Here is a 27,030-nt window from a genome sequence, read left to right as displayed (position 1 = left end):
GGAACTGTTTCCCTTGCTCTGTTCAGACGCAGCCTCAGGTCCAAGTCCCCTTTGTTCCTCACATCCAATCATTGCCCTCAGCCTCCGCTGCCCCAGTCCTGTTGTGAAGCCACACCACAGGGTAGGTGGGGCCTGAATTGATTCTCAGTGTGTATGGGGGTGGGTGAGCTGTGGTAGAGTGGCCACCGTTAGAGTTTTGGGCCGCTTCTGATGCACCAACAATGGATGCCACAGGCCCACCCAGACACCCCCCTGGGACTCAGTAGCCTGTGTCCCACATCTGAGCTTTCTCCCTGGTTGTGGCAGCCCTGGATCCAATGCCACGCTGCATCATGGATAAGTGGGTCTGGAGCAGTCGCTGGGCTGGGGTTGGGGCCAGGGCGGTCGTGGGAAACCTGGCAGCCTCTGGAGCAGTCCTCACTCTGCCCTCTCTGCCCTGCCTTGAGGGTAAGCCAGCACGCACATGCTCCTCATGCTCAATCCAGGCTTCCCACAGCCCTCCTGTGGTCCTCCAATCAGTCAAGAGGGCTTGTCTTCCCTGTGTCGGATTCTGGGGCACCCAATCTGTGGTTCAAATAGCTTACTCCCCAGGGCGAATCTCCACCAGTGTAATCTCCCTGTTCTTCTGAGTTCCTTCCCAGGGGCACAGGGCCTGACCTGATTGCTTCTCTTCCCTTCCTACCCAATTATGGGTGAATCTTTCTTGTAGCCTTGGTTGTACAGAAGTCTTTCTGCCGGTTTCCAGTTAGTTTTCAGTGAGAATTGCTCCATATGTAGACGTATTTATGTGTTCATGGGGAGAGGTGAGTTCCATACCTCCTTCTGCCCCACCACCTTGATAGATTTCTTCTATTTATTTATTGCTATTCTCTATTTGATAGATCTTTGTTATCATACTTTAATTCTTTAAATATGGTTTCCTTTAGTTCTTTGAATATATTTATAGGAGCTGATTAAAAGTCTTTATTTACTATGTCCTATATCCATATGCCCTCGGAGACAGTTTCTATTGACTGCTTTTTGTCCTGAGTATGAGACACACATTATTTCTTTGCAACTTTTGTAATTTTCTATTTGACACTGGACAGTTTTGATAATATACTGAGCAACTCTGGACTTTTGACTCCCTCCCAAAGCAATGTAGTTGCTGCTTTTATATTTGTTTAGTGACATGTCTGAACCAATTCTGGAGAGTCTATCTTTCCTGCAGTGTGTAGCCTGATGTCCTTGCTCAGATTTTTATTTTTACTTTTAATTCGTTTCATTTTTAGGGCTAGCTTCCTAGGAGTCTCTCTTGGATCATCATAACTTATTAGCCAGCCAATGATTAGTCAAAGGTTGTGCATAAACATCTTGGGACAATAAAGCTTCCATTTTTGCAAAGGGGATCTATATGTAGGTTGGGGCATGCATTAAAAATTCAAGCAGTTTATGTCTGGCTTTTTTTTTTTCTTATGTAGGTGTCATGTTCAGCCAGGTATGAATATGTAATTGGGGCTCTAAGTCTCTCCTGAGTCTGTGTGCAGACTTGTACATGTACACAATCTTCCAGATTCCCAGGACTATATGAGAGCGTATCCAAGACCTTTATGGTTGTTTTATTGCTCAGATCTCCCAGTTAAATTTTTGGCATGGTGTATTGCAGCCACAGGTAACTGAGATATTTGTCCCCCCGATTGTTTGCCATTGATTTTGCTATTGTTTTTGACAATGCCCTGGGCTTGAGGCTTCTTTTTTAATTTTCATTTAAAAAACTGCTTTCTTGTCTCAAGATCAGATAAATCATTGCTTGGTTTTTATTCTACCTGTTATCTTTTTTTTCCTTAAATTTATCTCTATAATCAATTTATCTAGAATTTATGTGTGGTAGGGCTCTAACTTGATGCTTTCTCCTCAGATACCAACCCAATTTTCTCAACAATTATTAAAAAGTTCATCTATTCCTCATTGATTTGTGAAGCTTTCTTTAGCACATTTTAAGTTATTATGTGTCTAGGGTCTTAGTATTAGCTGCTCTAACAATGACCTGTCAATTTTTGTGCCAGTATCATATCATTTTAGTATACATTTATAATACATTCTGGCTTTTTTGTTGACGTTATTTGAGCCAAGACTCCACTTACTGATCTTTAAAAAAAAATTTCAATCTATTCTTACTCATTTGCTTTTCCCAACGAACTTAAGAATTATTTTGTCAGGTCAACAAAGACTAGTTTTTATATACCTTTACTCTTTATATATCAGGATGGCACATGGTTAACTCAAATATTCTATTACGTACAGCTGGGAATGAATCTGCTGCTTCTTAATAGAACTGTTTCTCTGAAGAGACTCTGCAACTTCAGCCATGAATCTAGAGAAACAACTTTGTTCAATTTCATGTTCTATTTCCAGAAAATGGTTGAGATTGTAAAGAACCTGTGCTAGAAATGGTAGGGCCTTGGTACATGGTTCTCCTCATTCAACAGGGCTGCATCCCACCCCTAGAAGTCTGACAGAGTTCCTCATTATCCTTCCCTCCTCAGTTGTGATTATTATATGTATAAAGTTTCTGCCTTCCTCCAACTGTATCAAGCTTTCCTAGTAGACTCTCATTTCTCTAGGCCAAATGTCCAAGAGCTGCACCAACTTAAGCTTTAGCCACAACTTGCCCAGCAGTACTTTACTTTCATGAGAGGTATCTCTTAACTATAGTTACTAGAAGCAATTGAGGAGTTTAGATTACTAATACTCAATCAGGGCATAGTTCAGTGTTCCTACCCAGTCTTTTTTTTTTTAATTATTATTTTTTTGGCTGCGTTGGGTCTTTGTTGCTGTGCACGAGCTTTCTCTAGTTGCGGAAAGTGGGGGCTACTCTTCATTGCAGTGAACAGGCTTCTCATTGTGGTGGCTTCTCTTTTTGCAGAACATGGGCTCCAGGCACGCGGGCTTCAGTAGCTGTGGCATGCGGGCTCAGCAGTTGTGGCTTACGAGCTCCAGAGCGCAGGCTTAGTAGTTGTGGTGCATGGGCTTACTTGCTCCGTGGCATGTGGGATTTTCCCAGACCAGGGATCGAACCTGTGTCCCCTGTATTGTCAGGTGGATTTTTAACCACTGTGCCACCAGTGAAGTACCCTACCCAGTCTTTACATTGATGGGCAATGCAGTACTTAGGATAAGTTAAATTTCATTTAAAGTTGAATTTTAAATTTCCAGTAAGACTTTATGTTAATTTTTAAAACTGCATTTTTCTACCATTTTGCCTTTTAAAAACCATAGGAAATGCAATCCCTATCAAACTAACACTGGCATTTTTCACAGAACTAGAATAAAAAATTCCACAATTTGTATGGAAACACAAAAGACCCCGAATAGCCAAAGCAATCTTGAGAATGAAAAATGGAGCTGGAGGAATCAGGCTCCCTGACTTCAGACTATACTACAAAGCTACGGTAATCAAGACAGTATGGTACTGGCACAAAAACAGAAATATAGATCAATGGAACAGGATAGAAAGCCCAGAGATAAACCTACGCACGTATGGTCACCTTATCTTTGATAAAGGAGGCAAGAATATACAGTGGAGAAAAGACAGCCTCTTCAATAAGTGGTGCTGGGAAAACTGGACAGGTACATGTAAAAGTATGAGATTAGGACACTCCCTAACACCATACACAAAAATAAACTCAAAATGGATTAAAGACCTAAATGTAAGGCCAGACACTATCAAACTCTTAGAGGAAAACATAGGCAGAACGTTCTATGACATAAATCACAGCAAGATCCTTTTTGACCCACCTCCTAGAGAAATGGAAATAAAAACAAATGGGACCTAATGAAACTTAAAAGCTTTTGCACAGCAAAGGAAACCATAAACAAGACCAAAAGACAACCCTCAGAATGGGAGAAAATATTTGCAAATGAAGCAACTGACAAAGGATTAATCTCCAAGATTTACAAGCAGCTCATGCAGCTCAATAACGAAAAACAAACAACCCAATCCAAAAATGGGCAGAAGACCTAAATAGACATTTCTCCAAAGAAGATATACAGACTGCCAACAAACACATGAAAGAATGCTCAACATCATTAATCACTAGAGAGATGAAAATCAAAACTACAATGAGATATCATCTCACACCAGTCAGAATGGCCATCATCAAAAAATCTAGAAACAATAAATGCTGGAGAGGGTGTGGAGAAAAGGGAACCCTCTTGCACTGCTGGTGGGAATGTAAATCGATACAGCCACTATGGAAAACAGTATGGAGGTTCCTTAAAAACCTAGAAATAGAACTACCATACAACCCAGCAATCCCACTACTGGGCATATACCCTGAGAAATCCATAATTCAAAAAGAGTCATGTACCAAAATGTTTATTGCAGCTCTATTTACAATAGCCAGGACATGGAAGCAACCTAAGTGTCCATCATCGGATGAATGGATAAAGAAGATGTGGCACATATATACAATGGAATATTACTGAGCCATAAAAAGAAATGAAATTGAGATATTTGTGGTGAGGTGGATGGACCTAGAGTCTGTCATATAGAGTGAAGTAAGTCAGAAAGAGAAAAACAAATACCGTATGCTAACACATATATATGGAATCTAAGGGAAAAAAATAGGTCATGAAGAACCTAGGGGTAAGACGGAAATAAAGACACAGACCTACTAGAGAATGGATTTGAGGATATGGGGAGGGGGAAGGGTTAGCTGTGACAAAGTGAGAGAGTAGCATGGACATATATACACTACCAAACGTAAAATAGATAGCTAGTGGGAAGCAGCCGCATAGCACAGGGAGATCGGCTTGGTGCTTTGTGACCACCTAGAGGGGTGGGATAGGGAGTGTGGGAGGGAGGGAGACGTAAGAGGGAAGAGATATGGGAACATATGTATATGTATAAGTGAGTCCCTTTGTTGTAAAGCAGAAACTAACACACCATTGTAAAGCAATTATACTCCAATAAAGATGTTAAAAAAACCAAAGGAATTGGAAGTTGGAGAGACTTGGGTTCAAACTCTTGCACAACCCCTTATTAGTTATGTAATCTTTGCAAGTCACTTCTCTTTGAGCCTTTGTCTCCTCTTCTATAAATGGAGATAAATAATACTTTTCAGCACTATTATGAGGATTAACAGCATCGTATACAAAGGGCTGACTTAGCACAAGGTCAGGTACGTAGGATGTAATATTATAGAATGTGTTCTTGATTATTTTGTAAACACTGATAACTGCCTTATGCTGTAATAATGATCTTATATATGAGTTACTGACTTTCACAGGGCAGTTTCCCCCTACACTAAAAGACTTCAGATGGTGCTTCTTCTTTTGGGGTGTTTAGGTCTTTTTAAAAGTAATCTTTATATCTTTTCCCTTGCTTTTAGGGAGTAACCTATCACTTATAATTGGTATCACTGGGGCTGGTTCTAAGAATAGCTCTTACTCCCTGTCTCACCTCCCTTGAATTTGCTACTACTGATCTGTTGTACACTGGGAAATCAGATGACCAAATTGTCAGAAATGTGTCTAAATTAAGGATAAATAGGTTGAGCAGAAGACTAAGGGGTTCTTTTCAGGGCAAGCATATAGAACCTATTAGAGCATAGTCTTTGTGATAGCTATTAGAGCTATTAATAAGCCATTTTAACTTACTTTCATGTTTTGGATGTATTCCAAAAAACCCAGAGAATCAAACAAATGGGAACATGAGCTATTACTATACTTTTGAGAAAAAAGGTAAAACATATAATTCAAGAGTTAATATGTGATAATGTAGGGCTGTGGCCCAGGAATGTGTTAAGGAGCTAGGAGGAATGAATCCTATCCATTATTCTTATTGGGAAGACTTCTTAAGTCACCAATCTTAATGTCAAGGCAGTTAGAATATTAACACATATTAAGAATCTATTATGTGATAGAGCCTCTGCATACATTATCTCAATCCTCAAACAGCTCTGAGAAGTAACAATTATTACACCCATTTATGGTGAGAAAATGGATACTCTGAACAGGGGTCCCCAATACCCGGGCCGTGGACTGGTTAGGAACCGGGCTGCACAGCAGGAGGTGAGTGGTGGGCAACTGAGTGAAGCTTCATCTGCCGCTCCCCATCGCTCACATTACTGCCTGAACCATCCCCCCCATCGCTTGCATTACCACCTGAACCACGTCCCCCAACCGTGGAAAAACTGTCTTCCACGAAACTGGTCTCTGGTGGCAAAAAGTTTGGGGACTGTAGCTCTAAAAGGTTAAAGTGACTTATCCAAGCTGAAAAGTGCCAGAGCCAGAATTCAAACTAAGGTTTGTCCAGTTTCAAAGCTCAAAGCTCTGTAATCCTCTGGTGACTTGTAGGGACTGACTTCCTCTTTGCACAAAAACTTACTCTACATCAGCAAATAAACAATGTGTAAAAAACGTGTAAAAAAGTAGAATGTGTAAAAAACGTGTAAAAAAATAGAATACCATTGACAATCACAATAATATATATCAAGTACCTAGGAATTAATTTAAAATGCAGAAGACCTCTATGAAAGAAAATTAACTCTATTTAGGACATAAACTTCTGTACATTTGAAACTAAAATAATACTGTAAATCACCTATACTTCAAAAAATAAAAAAACATAAAGAAAGAGACCTGAATAAAGGGAGAAGTAAACTATGATCTTTGGATGGGAAGACAACATTATAAAGATGTCAATTTTCCCTAAATTAATCTATAAATCCAATTCATTGACCAAAAAAACCCGACAAGATTTTGTGGAAACTGGACTAATTCTAAATTACATATGGAACAATAAAGATTCACGTGGGCATTTGGTGCCACTGGGGCTCCCACGTTCCAAGCAGTCATATCACCTCTGTGCCTGGTGCTCACAGGGGCAGACCCGAGAGCTAGAAGGCAGCCTCAGGACCAGACTCCTGTGGGTGGGCCACCCACAGAGGTGGGGATAAAACGAAAGCTGAACCCCAGGGACAGGGTGACCAAGGAATAAGATTGAAAATCTTTCCATCAGCTGTACAAGCTGCAGATTAAATCCCCATGATCAGCTAGGTAGACCCTGCGTCTACGGAATATCTGAGTAGACAATGAGTGTTCCCACAAATGAAAATGGTCTAGCTCTGGGAGCTGTGGACTTTTGGGGGAAAACACATGCAGCAATGGGTCAGATCAGAGTCTAAGTGGTCCCCACAGGGCCCACAGCAGTTCCAGAGACCAGCCCACAGGCACAGGAGGGCCTCTTGGGGAGGCGGAGTTGGGCTGTGGCTCACGGTGTGTGCGAGGACACTTACAGCAGAGATCCCAGGGAAACATAATTATTACTACTAATATTACTATGCTTTGATTCATTCGGTCATTGCTTCTGGCTTTTTTGTTTGTTTTTCATTTTTTTCTTGCTTTGTTTTTGTTTTAGTATATTTTCTTAAATTTAGTCTTTTGGGATCTCTATGCTTTACAACATATTCACTTTTATTTTTATCTTTTTAAAATATATTTCTATTTTTACTTTGCTTTTCTGTTCTTCTGTGTTCTTTTCCCTTATTTTTTTCTTCTTCTTTAATATATTTTTCTTTTTTATATATATTTCCATTTCTACTTTGCTTTTCTGTTGTCCTGTGCTTTCTCCCTTTTTCTTCTGTTATTATTTTTTAAAGTCATTTTTATCAGTTTGTTCTGTTTCCTTTATTCTTCAGGTGGCACAAAACTTTGGTATGTTTTTTAGGTTATGTGTTTTTGTTAGTTTTAATCCTAATTATTTGATTTCGTTTTTGAGTTCTTCTATTTGTCTGGTTGTTTTCTTGCTTTTTGTTTTATTTGGCTCTGCTTCAGTTTCTTTTATGTGTGTGTATGTTTCCTTGTTTCTGTTTTTGTTTGATTTTGTTTTTACCATTTCTCTGGGATTTTATTTGTCTTTTTTTTCTTCCTTAAGATATTTTCTACTTTATTTTTTTTAATATTTCTAAATCTACATTGCTTTTCTGTTCAGTCTTCTTTCCCCTTTCTCTTTTCCTATTTTGTTTATCATCTTTGTCAGTTTGTTTTGTTTCTTTGCTTCATTCTTCAGTTAGCAGTCTGCTTTGGTTTTGTTTTTCAGTTATGTGTTTTTTCTCAGTTTTCTTTTTAATTGTTTGATTTCGTTCTTGGATTGTTTCGCTTGCCTGGTTGTTCTCTTGCTTTATGACTTATTTGGGTCCATTTTTGTTTCTTCTGTGTGTGCATGTTTCCTTCTTTCTGTTTGATTTTACTTTTTACCATTACTCTGGTGTTTTCTTAGTCTTTTTTTAAAATCTGCTTTATTGCTGGGACGAGTGACTTGTGAGGTCTTGGTCCCTTGACCAGATGTTGGGCCTGAAGCTCTGCGGTGGGAGCACAGAGTCTAGGGTGCTGGACCACTAGAGAATTTCCAGCCCCAGGGAACATTAATCACCGAGAGCTCCCACGGAGGCCTCTATCTCAATCCAAGACCCGACTCCACCCAGCTGTCAGAAGATCCCAGTGCTGGACACCTCACAAAAGACAAAAAACAAGACAGGAATACAAACCCACCCATTAGCACACAGACTACCTAAAGTCACACTAAGCTCACAGACACTCCAAAACACACCACCTGAAGTGGCCCTGCTCATCAGAGGGAAAAGACTCAGCTCCACTCCCTCAGGATGCAGGCACCAATCCCTTCCATCAGGAAGCCTACACAAGCCACGGGACCAACCTCACCACCAGGGGCAGAGGACAGAAACAAAAGGAACTACAACCCTGCAGCCCAGGGAAAGGAGACCTCAAGTACTGTAAATTAGAAAAAATGAGAAGACAGAGAAATATGCAGCAGATGAAGGAGCAAGGTAAAAACCCACCAGACCAAACAAATGAAGAGGAAATAGGCAGTCTACCTGAAAAAGAATTCAGAGTAATGATAGTAAAGATGATACAAAATCAAGGAAATACAATGGAGAAAATACAGGAAATGTTTAACAAAGACCTAGAAGACCTAAAGAGCAAACAAACAAAGATGAACAACACAATAACTGAAATTAAAAATACTCTAGAAGGAATCAATAGCAGAATAACTGAGGCAGAAGAATGGAAAGTGAGCTGGAAGACAGAATGTTGGAAAAAACTGCTGCAGAGCAGAATAAAGAAAAAAGAATGAAAAGAATTGAGGACAGTCTCAGAGACCTCTGGGACAACATTAAGCACACTAACATTCGAATTATAGGCGTCCCAGAAGAAGAAAAAAAAGAAAGGGTCTGCAAAAATAGTTGAATAGATTATAGTTGAAAACGTCCCCAACATGGGAAACGAAATAAGACAATCAAGTCCAGGAAGTGCAGAGAGTCCCATACAGAAGAAACAGGATGAGACACGTATTAATCACACTAACAGAAATGAAACACAAAGAGAAAATATTAAAAGCAGCAAGGGAAAAGCAACAAATAACATACAAGAGAATCCCCATAAGGTTAACAGCTGATCTCTCAGCAGAAACTCTGCAAGCCAGAAGGGAGTGGCAGGACATATTTAAAGTAATTAAAGGGAAAAACCTACAACCAAGATCACTCTAACCAGCAAGGATTTCACTCAAATTCGATGGAGACATTAAAACCTTTACAGACAAGCAAAAGCTAAGAGAATTCAGCACCACCAAACCAGCTTTACAAGAAATGCTAAAGGAACTTCTCTAGGCAGGAAACACAAGAGAAGGAAAAGACCTACAAAAACAAAAACAAACCAATTAAGAAAATGGTAATAGGAACATACATATCAATAATTACCTTAAATGTAAATGGATTAAAAGCTGCAACCAAAAGGCACAGACTGGCTGAATGTATACAAAACAAGACCCTACATATGCTGTTTACAAGAGACCCACTTCAGATTTAGGGACCTATATAGACTCAAAGTGAGGGGATGGAAAAAGATATTCCATGCAACTGGAAATCAAAAGAAAGACGGAGTACCAACACTCATATCAGACAAAATAGACTTTCAAATAGAGAATATTACAAGAGACAAGAAAGGACATTACATAATGATCAAAGGATCAATCCAAGAAGAAGCTATAACAATTGTAAGTATCTAGTCACCCAACATAGGACAACCTAAATATATAAGGCAAATGCTAATAGCCATAAAAGGGGAAATTGACAGCAACACAATAATAGTAGGCGAATTTAACACCCCGCTTATACCAATGGACAGATGATCCAAACAGAAAATAAATAAGGAAACACAAGCTTTAAATGACACATTAGACCAGATGGACATAATTGATATTTATAGGACATTCCATCCAAAAACAACACAATACACTTTCTTCTCATGTGCACACAGAATATTCTCCAGGATAGATCACATCTTGGGTCACTAATCAAGCCACAGTAAATTTAAGAAACTGAAATTGTATCAAGCATCTTTTCTGACCACAACGCTATGAGACTAGATATCAATTTCAGGAAAAAATAATTGTAAAAAATACAAATACATGGAGTCTAATGAAGACACTACTAAACAACCAAGAGATCACTGAAAAAATCAAAGAGGAAATCAAAAAATAAATAGAAACAAATGACAATGAAAACACGATGAACCAAAATCCACGGGATGCAGCAAAAGCAGTTCTAAGAGGGAAGTTTATAGCAATACAATCCTACCTGAAGAAACAAGAAACATCTCAAATAAACAACCTAACCTTAAACCTAAAGCAATTAGAGAAAGATGAACAACAGCAAACAAACAAAAAAACAAACAAAAAACCCCCAAAGTTAGCAGAAGAAATCACAAAGATCAAATCATAAATAAATGAAAAAGAAAGGAAGGAAACAATAGCAAACATCAATAAAACTAAAAGTTGGTTCTTTCAGAAGACAAATAAAATTGATAAACCAATAGCCAGACTCATCAGGAAAAAAAGAGAGAAGACTCAAATCAACAGAATTAGAAATGAAAATGGAGAAGTAACAACTGACACCGCAGAAATACAAAGGATCATGAAAGACTACTATAAGGAACTAAATGCCAATAAAATGGACAACCTGGAAGAAATGGACAAATTCTTAGAAAAGTACAACCTTCCAAGACTGAACCGGAAAGAAATAGAAAATATAAACAGACCAATCACAAGCACTGAAATTGAAAGTGTGATTAAGTCTTCCAGCAAGCAGCTACATAGCACAGGGAGATCAGCTTGGTGCTTTGTGATCACCTAGGCAGATGGGATAGGGAGGGTGGGAAGGAGATGCACAAGGGAGGAGATATGGGGATATATGTATATGTATAGCTGATTCACTTTGTTATAAATCAGAAACTAACACATCATTGTAGAACAATTATACTCCAATAACGATGTTAAAAAAGAAGTAAATCCCCATAAAGTTTAGTAAGACATTAAAAAAAAAAAAGTCTTCCAACAAACAAAAGCCCAGGGCCAGATCGCTTCACGGGCAAATTCTAGCAAACATTTAGAAAAAAGCTAACACCTATACTTCTCAAACTCTTTCAAAATATAGCAGAGGGAGGAACACTCACAAACTCATTCTACGAGGCCACCATCACACTGATACCAAAACCAGACAAAGATGTCACAAAAAAGATTACAGGCCAATATCACTGATGAACATACATGCAAAAATCGTCAAAAAACTACTAGCAAACAGAATCCAATAGCACATTAAAAGGATCATACACCATGATCAAGTGGTGATTATCCCAGGAATGCAAGGATTCTTCAATATATGCAAATCAATTAATGTGATACACCGTATTAACAAATTGAAGGAGAAAAACCATATGATCATCTCAATAGATGCAGAAAAAGCTTTTAACAAAATTCAACATCCATTTATGATGAAGACGCTCCAGAAAGTAGGCACAGAGGGAACTTTCCTCAAAATAATAAAGACCATATATGACAAGCCCACAGCCAACATCATCATCAATGGTGAAAAACTGAAAGCATTTCCTCTAAGATCAGGAAAAAGACAAGAGTGTCCACTCTTGCCACTATTATTCAACATAGTTTTGGAAGTGCCAGCCATGGCAATCAGAGAAGAAAAACAAATAAAAGGAATCCAAATTGGAAAATACGAAATAAAACTGTCACTGTTTGCAGATGACATGATACTATACACAGCAAATGCTAAAGATGCCACCAGGAAAATACTAGATGTAATCAATGAATTTGGTAAAGTAGCAGAATACAAAATTAATGCAGAGAAAGACCCCAAATAGTCAAAGCAATCTTGAGAAAGAAAAATGGAGCTAGAGGAATCAGGTGCCCTGACTTTAGACTATACTACAAAGCTACTCTAATCAAGACAGTATGGTACTGACACAGAAATAGAAATACAGATCAATGGAATAGGATAGAAAGCACACAGATAAACCCACTCACATATGGTCACCTTATCTTTGATAAAGGAGGCAAGAATACACAATGGGGAAAAGACAGCCTCTTCAATAAGTAATGCTGGGAAAACTGGACAGCTACATGTAAAAGAATGATATTTGAACACTTCCTAGAAAGAATATGAATATGAAAAAAAAGAACACTCCCTAACACCATATCCAAAAATAAACTCAAAATGGATTGAAGATCTAAATGTAAGGTCAGACACTATAAAACTCTTAGAGGAAAACACAGGCAGTACACCTATGACATAAATCAAAGCAAGATCCTTTTTGACCCACCTCCTAGAGCAATGGAAATGAAATTAAAAATAAACAAGTGGGACCTAGTGAAACTTAAAAGCTTTTGCACAGGAAAGGAAACCATAAACGAGATGGAAAGACAACCCTCAGAATGGGAGAAAATATCTGCAAACAAAGCAACTGACAAAGGATTAACCTCCAAAATATACAAGCAGCTCATGCAGCTCAATATCAAAAAGAAAACAAAAACAAAGAAAAACCAAATCCAAAAATGGGCAGAAGACCTAAATAGACATTTCTCCAAAGAAGATATACAGATTGCCAACAAACACATGAGAACATGCTCAACATCACTAATCATTAGAGAAATGCAAATCAAAACCACAATGAGGTATCACCTCACACTAGTCACAATGGCCATCATCAAAAAACCTAGAAACAATAAATGCTGGAGAGGGTGTGGAGAAAAGGGAACTCTCCTGCACTGTTGGTAGGAATGAAAATTGATACAGCGACTATGGAGAACAGATGGAGGTTCCTTAAAACACTAAAAGTAGAGCTACCATATGAACCAGCAATCTCACTACTGGGCATATACTCTGAGAAAACCATAATTCAAAGAGAGTCAAATATTGTATATTAATGCATGTATGTGGAGCCTAGAAAAATGGTACAGATTAACCGGTTTGCAGGGCAGAAGTTGAGACACAGATGTAGAGAACAAACGTATGGACATCAAGGGGGGAAAGCCGCTGGGGGGTGGGGATGGTGGTGTGATTAAAAAAAAAAAAGTCACGTACCCCAATGTTCATTGCAGCACTATTTACAATAGCCAGGACATGGAAGCAACCTAAGTGTCCATCGACAGATGAATGGATAAAGAAGATGTGGCACATATATACAATGTAATATTACTCAGCCAGAGAAAGGAACGAAATTGGGTTATTTGTAGTGATTTGGATGGACCTAGAGTGTGTCATACAGAGTGAAGTAAGTCAGAAAGATAAAAACAAATATCGTATGCTAACACATATATATGGAAAGTAAAAAAGTGGTACTGATGAACCTAGTGGCAGGGCAGGAATAAAGATGCAGACATAGAGAACGGACTTGAGGACACTGGGGGAAGGGGAAGCCGGGACGAAGTTAGAGAGTAGCATTGACATATATACACTACCAAATGTAAAATGGATGGCTAGTGGGAAGCCGCTGCAGAGCACAGGGAGTTCAGCTTCATGTTTTGTGACGACCTAGGGGGGTGGGATAGGGAAGGTGGGAGGGAGACGCAAGAGGGAGGGCATATTGGGATATGTATATACGTATAGCTGATTCACTTTGTTCTACAGCAGAAACTAACAACATTGTAAAGCAATCATACTCCAATAAAGATATTAAAAATAAAAGATTTATGTGGTTCAACAATATTTAGTACAAGTCTGCAACAAGAAAAGCAGAGTGGAGATTTACCTGACCTGATATTAAGACAAATTACAAACCGTTAATAATTCGAAGAATGTGATACTGGCAACGCAGCAAGTAGGCAATGGAACAAAATAGAATCCAGGAATGGACTCAAGAATATACAGGAACTTGGTACCTAATAATGGTGGTAACACAAATCAATGGGGAGAGAACAGGTCATTTAATAAACGGGGTTGGGAAAAATGGCTTATTATGTAGAGAAAATAAAATTAGATCATTTTATACAGCATATACAGAATAAATACCCACTATATTAAAGACCTTACATGGAAGGCAACATTATAAAACTATAATGTAAACAGTTACATTATAGTTACAGAAAAAGTAGACACATCTTTATGACCCAGGGGTAGGGAAGAATTTATTAAATAAGATCCCCAAAGCACACACCATAAATGTACAGATTGATGGGTTTGACAAAATCAACTTAAATACTTATTGGTTAGGGGTAAAGTGTACTGATATCTGCAAATTACTTGGAAATGCATCAAAAAGGATGGATAAATGGATGGCTAGAGATGGAGAGAGGGATAGTTATATGGTTATATGGTATAAAGCTGTTAATTATAGAATCTAAGTGTGGTCATATGAGTGTTTATATGGTTATATGGTATAAAGCTGTTAATTACAGAATCTAAGTGGTGGTCATATGAGTGTTTGCCATCCTATCCTTCCAACTTTTCTGTGTGTTTTTTTTTTTTGGCCACGCCACATGGTGTGGCATGAGGGATCTTAGTTCCCTGACCAGGGATGGAACCCACGCCCCCTGCGGTGGAAGGGTAGAGTCTTAACCACTGGATCGCCAGGGAAGTCCCACTTTTCTGTATGTATGAAATCATAATGAAAGGTCAGTGAGAATGAAATACTTTTGTTCTAAAAAGGATATTGTACATAAATTTCTAAAAAATTGTGGCTGACTGGAAAAGATATTTGACACATGTACACACAGATATAGAAAAGATATTTGCTTTATTTGTATGTTTATTTGTTTAGGGTATATTATGTATTGAAGGTTTAACATACAGTCTTGTTAAATTGTCATTTATATACAGATTGCTAAATTGCCCTAAAGAAAGTTGAACCAAATTTACATTTGCATAAAGATAGCCAGTTGCTGTCACCATTGTCACTTCTTGGGTATTGTTCTTTTTTTTCTTTTTTTAATTGGGGTATAGTTGTTTTACAATGTTGTGTTAGTTTCTGCTGTACAGCTAAGTGAACCAGCTATATGTATACATATATCCCCTATTTTTTGGATTTCCTTCCCATTTAGGTCACCACAGAGCACTGAGTAGAGTTCCCTGTGCTATACAGCAGGTTCTCATTAGTTATCTATTTTACACATAGTAGTGTATATATGTCAATCCCAATCTCACAAGAAACTTCTGTAATCAGAAAGAAAAAAGACAAGTAACCTAAAAGAAAATTTGCAAGATAAATAGGCACTTCAGAGAATGTGAAAACAAATGGCTAATATATATAAAAAAGAAGATCAACCTCATCTGTAGTCAAATAAATGCAAATTAAAATAAAAGATACTACTTGAAACCCACTGGATTAGCAAAAATTAAGAAGTTATAAGATATCAGCCCTGGCAATAATATGAAGAAATAGAAACCCTTATGCATTCTTCATAGGACTATAAATTTAGAACCAATATAATCTAGAGCAATTTGGCCATATTTGGCAAAAAATCTATATGCATATTTACAGGATCCAGGACTTCAACTCCTAAATACATACTTCAGATAAACTGACACAGGAACACAAAGATACAGAGACATCTATGAAGATATTCCCTGTAGCACTGTTTGCAATATCCCAGAACTGGAAACAACTATCAAACAACAAATAAAGTCTATGATATAAGTAATTGTTGGAATATAATTCAGCAGTCATCAGGAACGAACCATATACGAATACAGAAAGATCTACAAAATAACACTGAGTGAAAAAGTAAGAAATAGAATATGTACAACACAGTATCTTTCATGTTAAAAAAGGAAAAAATCTACACATATAAACATCACTATAGATTGTGCATGCACATATATATATATATATATATATATATATATATAAAAATATATGGAAGATGGCTTGGAGGGACACACATCAAATACCCAAGAGTGGATAACTATGGGTAGAGAGAAGGGGACTGAATCAGGAAGAAAGGCTGAAGGGGACAAAAACCAAATATAAAACCAAAAATAAAAGAGTGTTTATGCATGGGTTGATGATGACAGATCATAAACTGAGGAGACTATCATAGCAATTGATTTCCAATGTTTCTGAAGTCTAAAGTAAACATAAAACTTCCCCACCTCAAAATACCATAAAAACCACGTGCTTAAAGGAAATGTCAAAAAAAATAAAATAGAAATGAACTGACCACTTCCCGGTCACATGGCTTACCGGAGTACACAGCACATGAGCAGCAGATGGGTGGGGACGTTAGCCGGATTGAGCATACTGGGTGTGTCTGACTTCATACAGGCCAGGAAGGCACGCATCCTTCTGTTCTTGTCCTCAACTGCTTTGCCTAGCCAGAGCTTCTTGAGGTTTGGGCAAGTCCATTCCCGAAATGTCAGGGCAGACACCAGCTCAGGGGTTTGAGGTGACTTCCCTTTATAGGCAGACCACTCTTTAAGGATCACTGAAGGAACTAGAAAACAGAAATTGAGGAAAAACTGGCTATAGAGACTCTGAGCATTTCTGCAGCTGGTCACAATTGACAGAAACCATCACACTTCAACATCTTTGTATTTTCTGTCACTATAATTTTTATTGTTAGCAGTAGTAACAGCAGGAGTAGTAAGCATTTATTAGATGCTTGGTATGTATTAAGTATTTTACATATAAATGTAAATCTTACTTACTCTTCAGAACAAACCTGAGAGAGAAGCATTATGACTATATTATCACAAAACACAGTGCTCATTTTGCAGGTGAAAAAAGGAATCAAAGCTCAATGGTCACACAGCTGTACAGTCACACAGCAGTCCCCCACTTATTTGCAGGGAATAAGTTCCAAGACCCCCAGTGGATGCCCAAAACCATGGACAGTACCGAATCCTGCAATATACTATGTTTTTTCCTATACCTACGTACCTATGATAAAGGTACGTAAGAGATTAACAACAATAACTAATAATAAAATAGAACAGTTATAACAATATACTGTAATAAAAGTTATGTTAAAGTGGTCTCTCTCTCTCCAAATATCTTATTGTACAAATTTAATGCCATTTCCATCTTAACTAAGCACTTATCGTGTACTGTGTCCATAACTTTTGCAGTTCGAGATGCGATAGCAAAACTAGCACAAATTTCTTTTTCCTTCTTCACAATTTCACAGACAGAAGACTCATTCTTACCATAGATCTTTTTGTTCTTACTATAGATCTTAGTAACGTCAGCATATGATATTTTTTCTTCCCTTATTAAGTTGAGAACTTTCACCTTTTCACTTAAAGGAAGCACTTTACAGCTTCCTTTTGGCATATCTGAATTGCCAGCATCACTACTCTTGCACTTCAGGGCCATTATTAAGTAAAATAAGGGTTAATTGAACATAAGCACTGAGATACTGGGACAGTTGATTTGATAACCCAGACAGCTACTAAGTGACTAACAGGCAGCATACGCTGAACAGAGGAATGTTTCACATCCTGGGTGGGAGGGAGCAGGATTATGCGAGATTTCATCACACTACTCAAAACAGTGTGCAATTTAAAATTTATGAATTGGCTGCGTGCCCACCCAGCCCCTATTATAGTCCGAGATAAAGAACGCAAGATTAAAATGGAAGTCTCCACTATACCCTGACATCCCTTTTGCAGTATCCCAGTGGTCACAAAGACCAAGCCTGGTATAAGCAGGGGGAGACCGTGCCCAGGACTGGAGGTGAGCATTCTAAGATCAGTAAGGTTCCGAGCTGCCGGAGACTCCAGTTCCTGTCTTGTTGCTCCACCATCCCTCGGGCATGGCCCTCGTCTGAATGAATATTTGACCACATGGATGGATAAATATTCCAGCCAGGAGGACTGAGATACTTTTCCATTATAGGTTATTACAATATATTGAATATAGCTCCATGTACTATACAGCGACATAGAAAGAGAAGAAGGAAAATTAGACATCAGGAAAGGCGCCGAATGTAAGACAGCAAACAGACACAGTGAAATCTAAACCAGGGTCAGTGACTTTCTTTCCAAGTTGGGTCCTCAATGGAGGGCCCTAAACGCCGCCTGCCCCCTGGCAGAAACATCACAGATTTCTCAGAAGTGGCTTTGAGGCTTTTCAGAGGCTCGGAGATGATCCTTTGGAGCTCAGGGGGCGCCTTCAAGATGGTAGAGGAGTAAGACGTGGAGATCACCTTCCTCCCCACAAATACATCACAACTACATCTATATGTGGAACAACTCATACAGAACACCTACTGAACACTGGCAGAAGACCTCAGACTTCCCAAAAGACACCTCAGGTGACTTACACGCAGAGGCAGGGCCAAATCCAAAGGTGAACCCGAGGAGCTGTGTGAACAAAGAAGAGAAAGGGAAATTTCTCCCAGCAGCCTCAGGAGCAGTGGTTTAAATCTCCACAATCAGCTTGATATACCCTGCACCTGTGGAAAACCTGAACAGACAGCGAATCATCCCAAAACTGAGGCATTAGACTTTGGGAACAACTGTAGACTTGGGATTTCCTTTCCGCATGTAATTTGTTTCTGGTTCTATATTTATCTTAGTTTAGTATTTAGAGTTTATTATCATTGGTATATTTGTTTATTGATTTGGTTGTGCCCTTCCTTTTTTATTTTTTATGTATACATATATAGATAGATTTATTTATTTTACTTTTTCTCTTTTTGTGAGTGTGTATGTGTATGCTGCTTTGTGTGATTTTGACTGTATAGCTTTGCTTTTGCCACTTGTCCTAGCGTTCTGACTGTCCGTTTTTTTTTTTTTTTAAGTATAGTTTATAGCACTTGTTAGCATTGAAGGATTTGTTTTTGGGTTTGGTTGCTCTCTTCTTTCTTTTTTTAATTACATTTTTATTTTTAACAATTTTTTCTATTTTAATAACATTATTTTATTTGTTTAGTTTTCGTTCTTTCTTGCTTTCTTTTTTCTCCCTTTTCTTCTGAGCTGTGTGGCTGACAGGGTCTTGGTGCTCTGCCCAGGTGTCAGGCCTGAGCCTCTGAGGTGGGAGAGCCGAGTGCAGGACATTGGTTCACCAGAGACCTCCAAGCCCCATGTAATATCAAACAGCAAAAGCTCTGCCAGAGATCTCCATCTCAATGGTAAGACCCAGCTCCACTCAACGACCAGTAAGTTACAGTACTGGACACCCCATGCCAAACAACTAGCAAGACAGGAACACAAACCCATCCATTAGCAAAGAGGCTGCCTAAAATCATAATAAGTTCACAGACACCCCAAAACACACCACCGGACGTGGTCCTGCCCACCAGAGAGACAAGATCCAGCTTCAGCCAACATAACACAGGCACCAGTCCCCTACACCAGGAAGCCTACACAACCCACTGAACCAACATTAGCCACTGGGGGCAGCCACCAAAAAAAATGGGAACTACGAACCTGCAAGCTGCGAAAAGGAGATCCCAAACACAGTAAGTTAAGCAAAATGAGATCAGAGAAAACACAGCAGATGAAGGAGCAAGGTAAAAACCCATCAGACCAAACAAATAAAGAGGAAATAGGCAGTTTACCTGAAAAAGAATTCAGAGTAATGATAGTAAAAATGATCCAAAATCTTGGAAATAGAATGGAGAAAACAGAAGAAACGTTTAACAAGGAGCTAGGAGAACTAAAGAGCAAACAAACCATGATGAACAACACAAAAAAATGAATTAAAAATTCTCTAGAAGGAATCAATAGCAGAATAACTGAGGCAGAGGAAAGGATAAGTGACCTGGAAGATTAAATAGTGGAAATAACTACCGCAGAGCAGAATAAAAAAAAAAAGAATGAAAAGAATTGAGGACAGTCTCAGACACTTCTGGGACAACATTAAACGCACCAACATTCGAATTATAGGGGTCCCAGAAGAAGAAGAGACAAAGGGACTGAGAAAATATTTGAAGAGATTATAGGTGAAAACTTCCCTAATATGGGAAAAGAAATAGTCAATCAAGTCCAGGAAGTGCAGAGAGTCCCATATAGGATAAATCCAAAGAGAAACATGCCAAGACACATATTAATCAAACTATCAAAAATTAAATATAAAGAAAAAATATTAAAAGTAGCATGGGAAAAACAACAAATAACATACAATGGAATCCCCAAAAGGTTAACAGCTGATCTTTCAGGACAGACTGCAAGACAGAAGGGAGGGTGGCAGGACATATTTAAAGTGATGAAAGGGAAAAACCTACAACCAAGATTACTCTAACCAGCAAGGATCTCATTCAGATTCAACAGAGAAATTAAAACCTTTACAGATAAGCAAAAGTTAAGAGAATTCAGCACCAGCTCTCCATCAAATGCTAAAGGAACTTCTCTAGGCAGCAAACACAACAGAAGGAAAAGACTTACAATAACAAACCCAAAACAATTAAGAAAATGGTAATAGGAACATACATATTGATAACTATCTTAAATATAAATGGATTAAATGCTGTAACCAAAACACAAAGACTGGCTGAATGGATACAAAAACAAGACCCATATATATGCTGTCTACAAGAGACCCACTTCAGGCCTAGGGACATATACAGACTGAAAGTGAGGGGATGGAAGAAGATATTCCATGCAAATGGAAATCAAAGAAAGCTAGAGTAGCAATTCTCATATCAGACAAAATAGACTTTAAAATAAAGACTAATTACAAGAGACAAAGAAGGACACTACATAATGATCAAGGGATCAATCCAAGAAGAAGATATAACAATTGTAAATATTTATTCACCCAACATAGGAGCACCGCAAAACATAAGGCAAATGCTAACAGCCATAAAGGGGATGTTGACAGTAACACAATCATAGTAGAGGACTTTAACACCCCACTTTCACCAATGGACAGATGATCCAAAATGAAAATAAATAAGGAAACACAAGCTTTAAATGATACATTAAACAAGACAGACTTAATTGATATTTATAGGACATTCCATCCAAAAACAACAGATTAGACTTTCTTCTTAAGTGCTCATGGAACATTCTCCAGGATAGGCAATACCTTGGGAGACAAATCAAGCTTTGGTAAATTTAAGAATATTGAAATAAAGTATCTTTTCTGACCACAAGGCTATGAGACTAGATATCAATTATGGGAAAAAAATCTGTAAAAAATACAAACACATGGAGGCTAAACAATACACTACTAAATAAGCAAGAGATACTGAAGAAATCAAAGAGGAAATCAAAAAATACGCAGAAACAAATGACAATGAAAACACAACGACCCAAAACCCGTGGGATGCAGCAAAAGCAGTTCTAAGAGGGAAGATTATAGCAATACAATCTTACCTCAAGAAACAAGGAACATCTCAAATAAACAACCTAACCTTAAACCTAAAGCAATTAGAGAAAGAAGAACAAAAAAACCCCAAAAGGTAGCAGAAGCAAAGAAATCATAAAGATCAGATAAGAAATAAATGAAAAAGAAATGAAGGAAACGAGAGCAAAGATCAATAAACTAAAAGCTGGTTCTTTGAGAAGATATACAAAGTTGATAAACCATTAGCCAGACTCAACAAGAAAAAAGTGGAGAAGACTCAAATCAATAGAATGGGAAAGGAAAAAGGGGAAGTAACAACTGACACTGCAGAAATACAAAGGATCAAGAGAGATTACTACAAGCAACTATATGCCAATAAAATGGACAACCGGGAAGAAATGGACAAATTATTAGAAAAGCACTACCTTCCGAGACTGAACTACGAAGAAATAGAAAATAGAAACAGACCAATCACAAGCACTGAAACTGAAACTGTGATTAAAAATCCTCCAACAAACAAAAGCCCAGAACCAGATGGCTTCACAGGAGAATTCTATGAAATGTTTAGAGAAGAGCTAACACCCCTCCTTCTCAAACTCTTCCAAAATATAGCAGAGGGAGGAATACTCCCAAACTCAGTCTAGGAGGCCACCACCAACCTGATACCAAAACCAGACAAAGATGCCACAAAGAAAGAAAACTACAGGCCAGTATCACTGATGAACATAGATGCAAAATTCCTCAACAAAATATTAGCAGAGGCCAACAGCAGATTAAAAGGATCATACAACACGATCAAGTGGGGTTTACCCCAGGAATGCATGGATTCTTCAATATATGCAAATGAATCAATTTGATAAACCATATTAACAAACTGAGGGAGAAAAACCATATGATCATCTCAGTAGATGCAGAAAAAGCTTTTGACAGAATTCAACACCCATTTATGATAAAAAAAACCCTCCAGAAAGTAGGCATAGAGGGAACTTAGCTCAACATAATCAAGGCCATATATGACAAACCCAAAGCCAACATCATTCTCAATGGCAAAAAACTGAAACCATTTCCTATAAGATCAGGAACAAGACAAGGTTGCCCACTCTCACCACTATTATTCAACATAGTTTTGGAAGTTTTAGCCACAGCCATCAGAGAAGAAAAAGAAATAAAAGGAATCCAAATCAAAAAGAAGAAGTAAAACTGCCACTGTTTGCAGATGACACGGTACTATACATAGAGAATCCTAAAGATGCTACCGGAAAACTAGTAGAGCTAATCAATGAATTTGGGAAAGTAGCAGGATACAAAATTAATGCACAGAAATCTATGGCATTCCTATACGGTAATGATGAAAAATCTGAAAGTGAAATTAAGAGAACACTCCTATTTACCACTGCAACAAAAAGAATAAAATATCTAGGAATAAACCTACCTAAGGAGACAAAAGACCTGTATGCAGAAAATTATAAGACACTGATGAAAGAAATTAAAGATGATACACATAGATAGAGAGATATACCATGTTCTTGGATTGGAAAAATCAACATTGAGAAAATGACTCTACTACCTAAAGCAATCTACAGATTCAATGCAATCCCTACCAAATTACCACTGCCAGTTTTCACAGAACTAGAACAAAAAATTTCACAAATTGTACAGAAACAAAAATACCCTGAATAGCCAAAGCAATCTTGAGAAAGAAAAACAGAGTTGGAGGAATCAGGCTCCCAGACTTCAGACTATATTACAAAGCTACAGTAATCAAGACAGTATGGTACTAGCACAAAAATTGAAATATAGATCAGTGGAACAGGATAGAAAGCCCAGAGATAAACCCATGCATATACGGTCACCTTATCTTTGATAAAGGAGGCAAGAATATAGAATGGAGAAAAGACAGCCACTTCAATAAGTGGTGCTGGGAAAACTGGACAGCTACACAGAAAAGAACGAAATTAGAACAGTCCCTAACACCATACACATAAATAAACTCAGAATGGATTAGAGACCTACATGTAAGACCAGGCACTATAAAACTCTCTGAGGAAAACATAGGCAGAACACTCTATGACATAAATCAGAGCAAGATCCTTTTTGACCCACCTCCTAGCAAAATGGAAATAATAACAAAAAAACAAATGGGACCTAATGAAACTTAAAAGCTTTTGCACAACAAAGGAAAACATAAACAAGATGAAAGATAACCCTCAAAATGGGAGAAAATATTTTCAAAGAAAGCAACTGACAAATGATTAGTCTCCAAAATATACAAGCAACTCATGCAGCTCAATATCCAAAAAGCAAACAACCCAATCCAAAAATGGGCAGAAGACCTAAACAGACATTTCTCCAAAGAAGAGATACAGATTGCCAACAAACACATGAAAGGAAGCTTGACATGACTAATCATTAGAGAAATGCAAATGAAAACTACAATAAGGTATCACCTCACAATGGTCAGAATGGGCATCATGAAAAACAATCTACAAACAATAAATGCTGAAGAGGGTGTGCAGAAAAGCGATCCCTCTTGCACTGTTGGGGGGAATGTAAATTGATACAGCCACAATGGAGAACAGTATGGAGGTCCCTTAAAAAACTTAAAATAGAACTACCATATGACCCTGCAATCCCACTACTGGGCATATACCCTGAGAATACCATAATTCAAAAAGAATCATGTACCACAATGTTTATTGCAGCTCTATTTACAATAGCCAGGACATGGAAGCAGCGTAAGTTTCCATCGACAGTTGAATGGATAAAGAAGATGTGTCACATATATACAATGGAATATTACTCAGCCATAAAAAGAAGCAAAACTGAGTTATTTGTAGTGAGGTGGATGGACCTAGAGAGTGTCATACAGAGTGAAGTAAGTCAGAAAGAGAAAAACAAATACCATATGCTAACACTTATGTATGGAATCTAAAAAAATAATTAAAAGGTTCTGAAGAACCTAGGGGCAGGACAGGAATAAAGACACAGACATAGAGAATGGACTTGAGGACACGGGGAGGAGGAAGGGTAAGCTGGGATGAAGTGAGAAAGTGGTATGGACATATATACATTACCAAATGTAAAATAGACAGCTAGTGGGAAGCAGCCACACAGCACAGGGAGATCAGCTTGGTGCTTTGTGTCCACCTAGAGGGGTGGGATAGGGAGGGTGGGAGCGAGACACAAGAGGCAGGAGATGTGGGGATGTATGTATATGTATAGCTGATTCACACTGTTATACAGCAGAAGCTAACACACCATTGTAAAGTAATTATAGTCCAATAAAGATGTTAAAAAAACAGAAAAGAAAACTTATGAATTGTTTATTTCTGGAATTTTTCATTTAATATTTTTGAATCATGGTTGACCTTGGGTAATTGAAACCATGAAAGAGAAAACAAGGATAAGGGACTTGGTACTGTATTTTGAAAGTCATTTCTTAAGTAGATGTACCAGGCTAGGCAAGGAAAGAAGTCCAAGGTAGAATCACATGAATACCTGGCTTCATAACAGACTATAAGACACCCCAAAAGACTTAAAAGAATACTACAAAATTCTCAAGAAAACATCTTTTAGATTTATGAAGGTGTAACAAACAAGGAAAACATGGCTTCTGTCTACTTCTAGTGTACCTCAGGCTCCTAAGCTATATCTTCTTTTATTTAAGTCTTTTAGTATCTACTCAGTTACCAAAGCTAGAAACCTGGAAGTCATCCCAGACTCCTTGCTGTCCTTCACCTTCTACACTGGTTATTTCAAAGGTCCCGCTGATTCTACTGTCTTATCATGCCTTTTATCTGTCCCTTTTCTTCATCACAAGAAATATTGTTGAGGTTCAGATCTCAAATAATAACAAAAGGGTCATCTTTTACCTTGCAAGAGTCTCCAGACTGTTGTCCCTGCTTTCATCTTGTCCAGTCCCTCTCATACCCATACTCTACAACCACTAGAATGATCTTTTTAAAAAAACCTTTTAGTTTCAAATAATTATAGATTCACAGGGAGTTGTGAAGATAGTAGACAGAAGTCCTGTGTACCCTTTATCTAGTTTCCCGCAATGGTTATATCTAAAATGATTATAAGGACTTCCCTGGCAGTACAGTGGGTGAGACTCCACACTTCCACTGCAGGTGGCACAGGTTTGATCCCTGATCAGGGAACTAAGATTCCTCCACGCAGTGTGGCCAAAAAACAAATAAAATAAAGAAAAATAAAATAAAATGATTATAATACAATATCAAAGCTAGGAAACTGACATTGGCACAACTATGTGTATAGTTCTGTGTCATGTGTAGATTCATATAACTACCACCACAATCAAGATACAGAACTATTCCATCACCACAAAGTTCTCCCCTGTGCTACCCCTTTTATGGTCACACCCAGTGCCCTCCAGCACCATCCTTAATCCCTGGCAACTACCAATCTGTTCTCTATCTGTACAATTTTGTCAATTTGAGAATGTTACATAAATTGAATCAGTATCCAACCTTTTGAGATTGGCATTTTCACTCAGCATAATGCCCTTGAGAGCTATCCATGTTGATGCATATATCAATAGCTCATTCCTTTTTTGCTGAGTAATATTCCATGATATCTAGGTTGTGTCCAGTATGGGGCTATTACGAATAAAGGTGGTATGAATATTTGTGTGTAAGTTCCTGCATGAAAATAAGTCTTCATTCTCTGGGATAAATGCCCAAAAGTGTGAGTGCTACACACTTATTTTTAGTTTTAAGTAACTGCCAAATTATTTTCCAGAGTGGCAGTACCATGTTACATTCCCACCAGCAAATTATGAGTGATCCAGCTTTTCCACATCCAATCCAGCCTGCTGTATTATCACCATTATTCATTTTAGCCATTCTGATAGGTATGTCGTGACACTTCATTGTGGTTTTAATTTGCATTTTTCTAATGGCTAATGATGTTGAACATCTTTTCATGTCTTTATATTCCATATGTATATCTTCTTCAGTGAAATGTTTGTGCATGTCTTTTGCTGATTTTCTAATTGGATTATTTTTATATTGTTCATTTTTTTTTTGTTGTTGTTGTTGTTTTTGTGGCACGTGGGCCTCTCACTGTTGTGGCCTCTCCCGTTGCAGAGCACAGGCTCCGGACGCGCAGGCTCAGCAGCCATGGCTCATGGGCCCAGCCGCTCCGCGGCATGTGGGATCCTCCCAGAGTGGGACACGAATCCGTGTCCCCTGCATCGGCAGGCAGACTCTCAACCACTGCGCCACCAGGGAAGCCCTGTTCAGTTTTTTTTAAGTGAATTTCCTCTTTATTATTCTTGAGTAGAAGCTTATATTATATCTGAAATGACATTAAGGAGAATAGATAAATACAGATATAGATACATATATAGATAATCTAAGGCTCCTAAGACTTTATTATTTTTAAATGAGCATTAAGTCAAAGTTCATAATTATTTTGTACAAATAA

At 38.1% G+C, this 27,030-nt stretch overlaps 1 protein-coding gene across 2 annotated transcripts in view; it reads right to left on the bottom strand.

The window, feature by feature from the left end:
* Nucleotides 1-27,030, bottom strand: part of FAM120C (family with sequence similarity 120 member C) — a 138,919-nt gene that overhangs the window by 49,961 nt on the left and 61,928 nt on the right. For both annotated transcript variants that reach the window (XM_060002200.1, XM_060002201.1), the window contains exon 10: nucleotides 16,534-16,783. In XM_060002200.1, coding sequence (XP_059858183.1) covers nucleotides 16,534-16,783 — 250 coding nt within the window. The remainder of the gene's footprint in view (nucleotides 1-16,533; nucleotides 16,784-27,030) is intronic.

The sequence above is a fragment of the Delphinus delphis genome, chromosome X, assembly GCF_949987515.2.
Source record: "Delphinus delphis chromosome X, mDelDel1.2, whole genome shotgun sequence".
NCBI lineage: Eukaryota > Metazoa > Chordata > Mammalia > Artiodactyla > Delphinidae > Delphinus > Delphinus delphis.
Note: the sequence above shows the minus strand (reverse complement) of the source record. Positions and strands in the feature narration are given on the sequence as shown.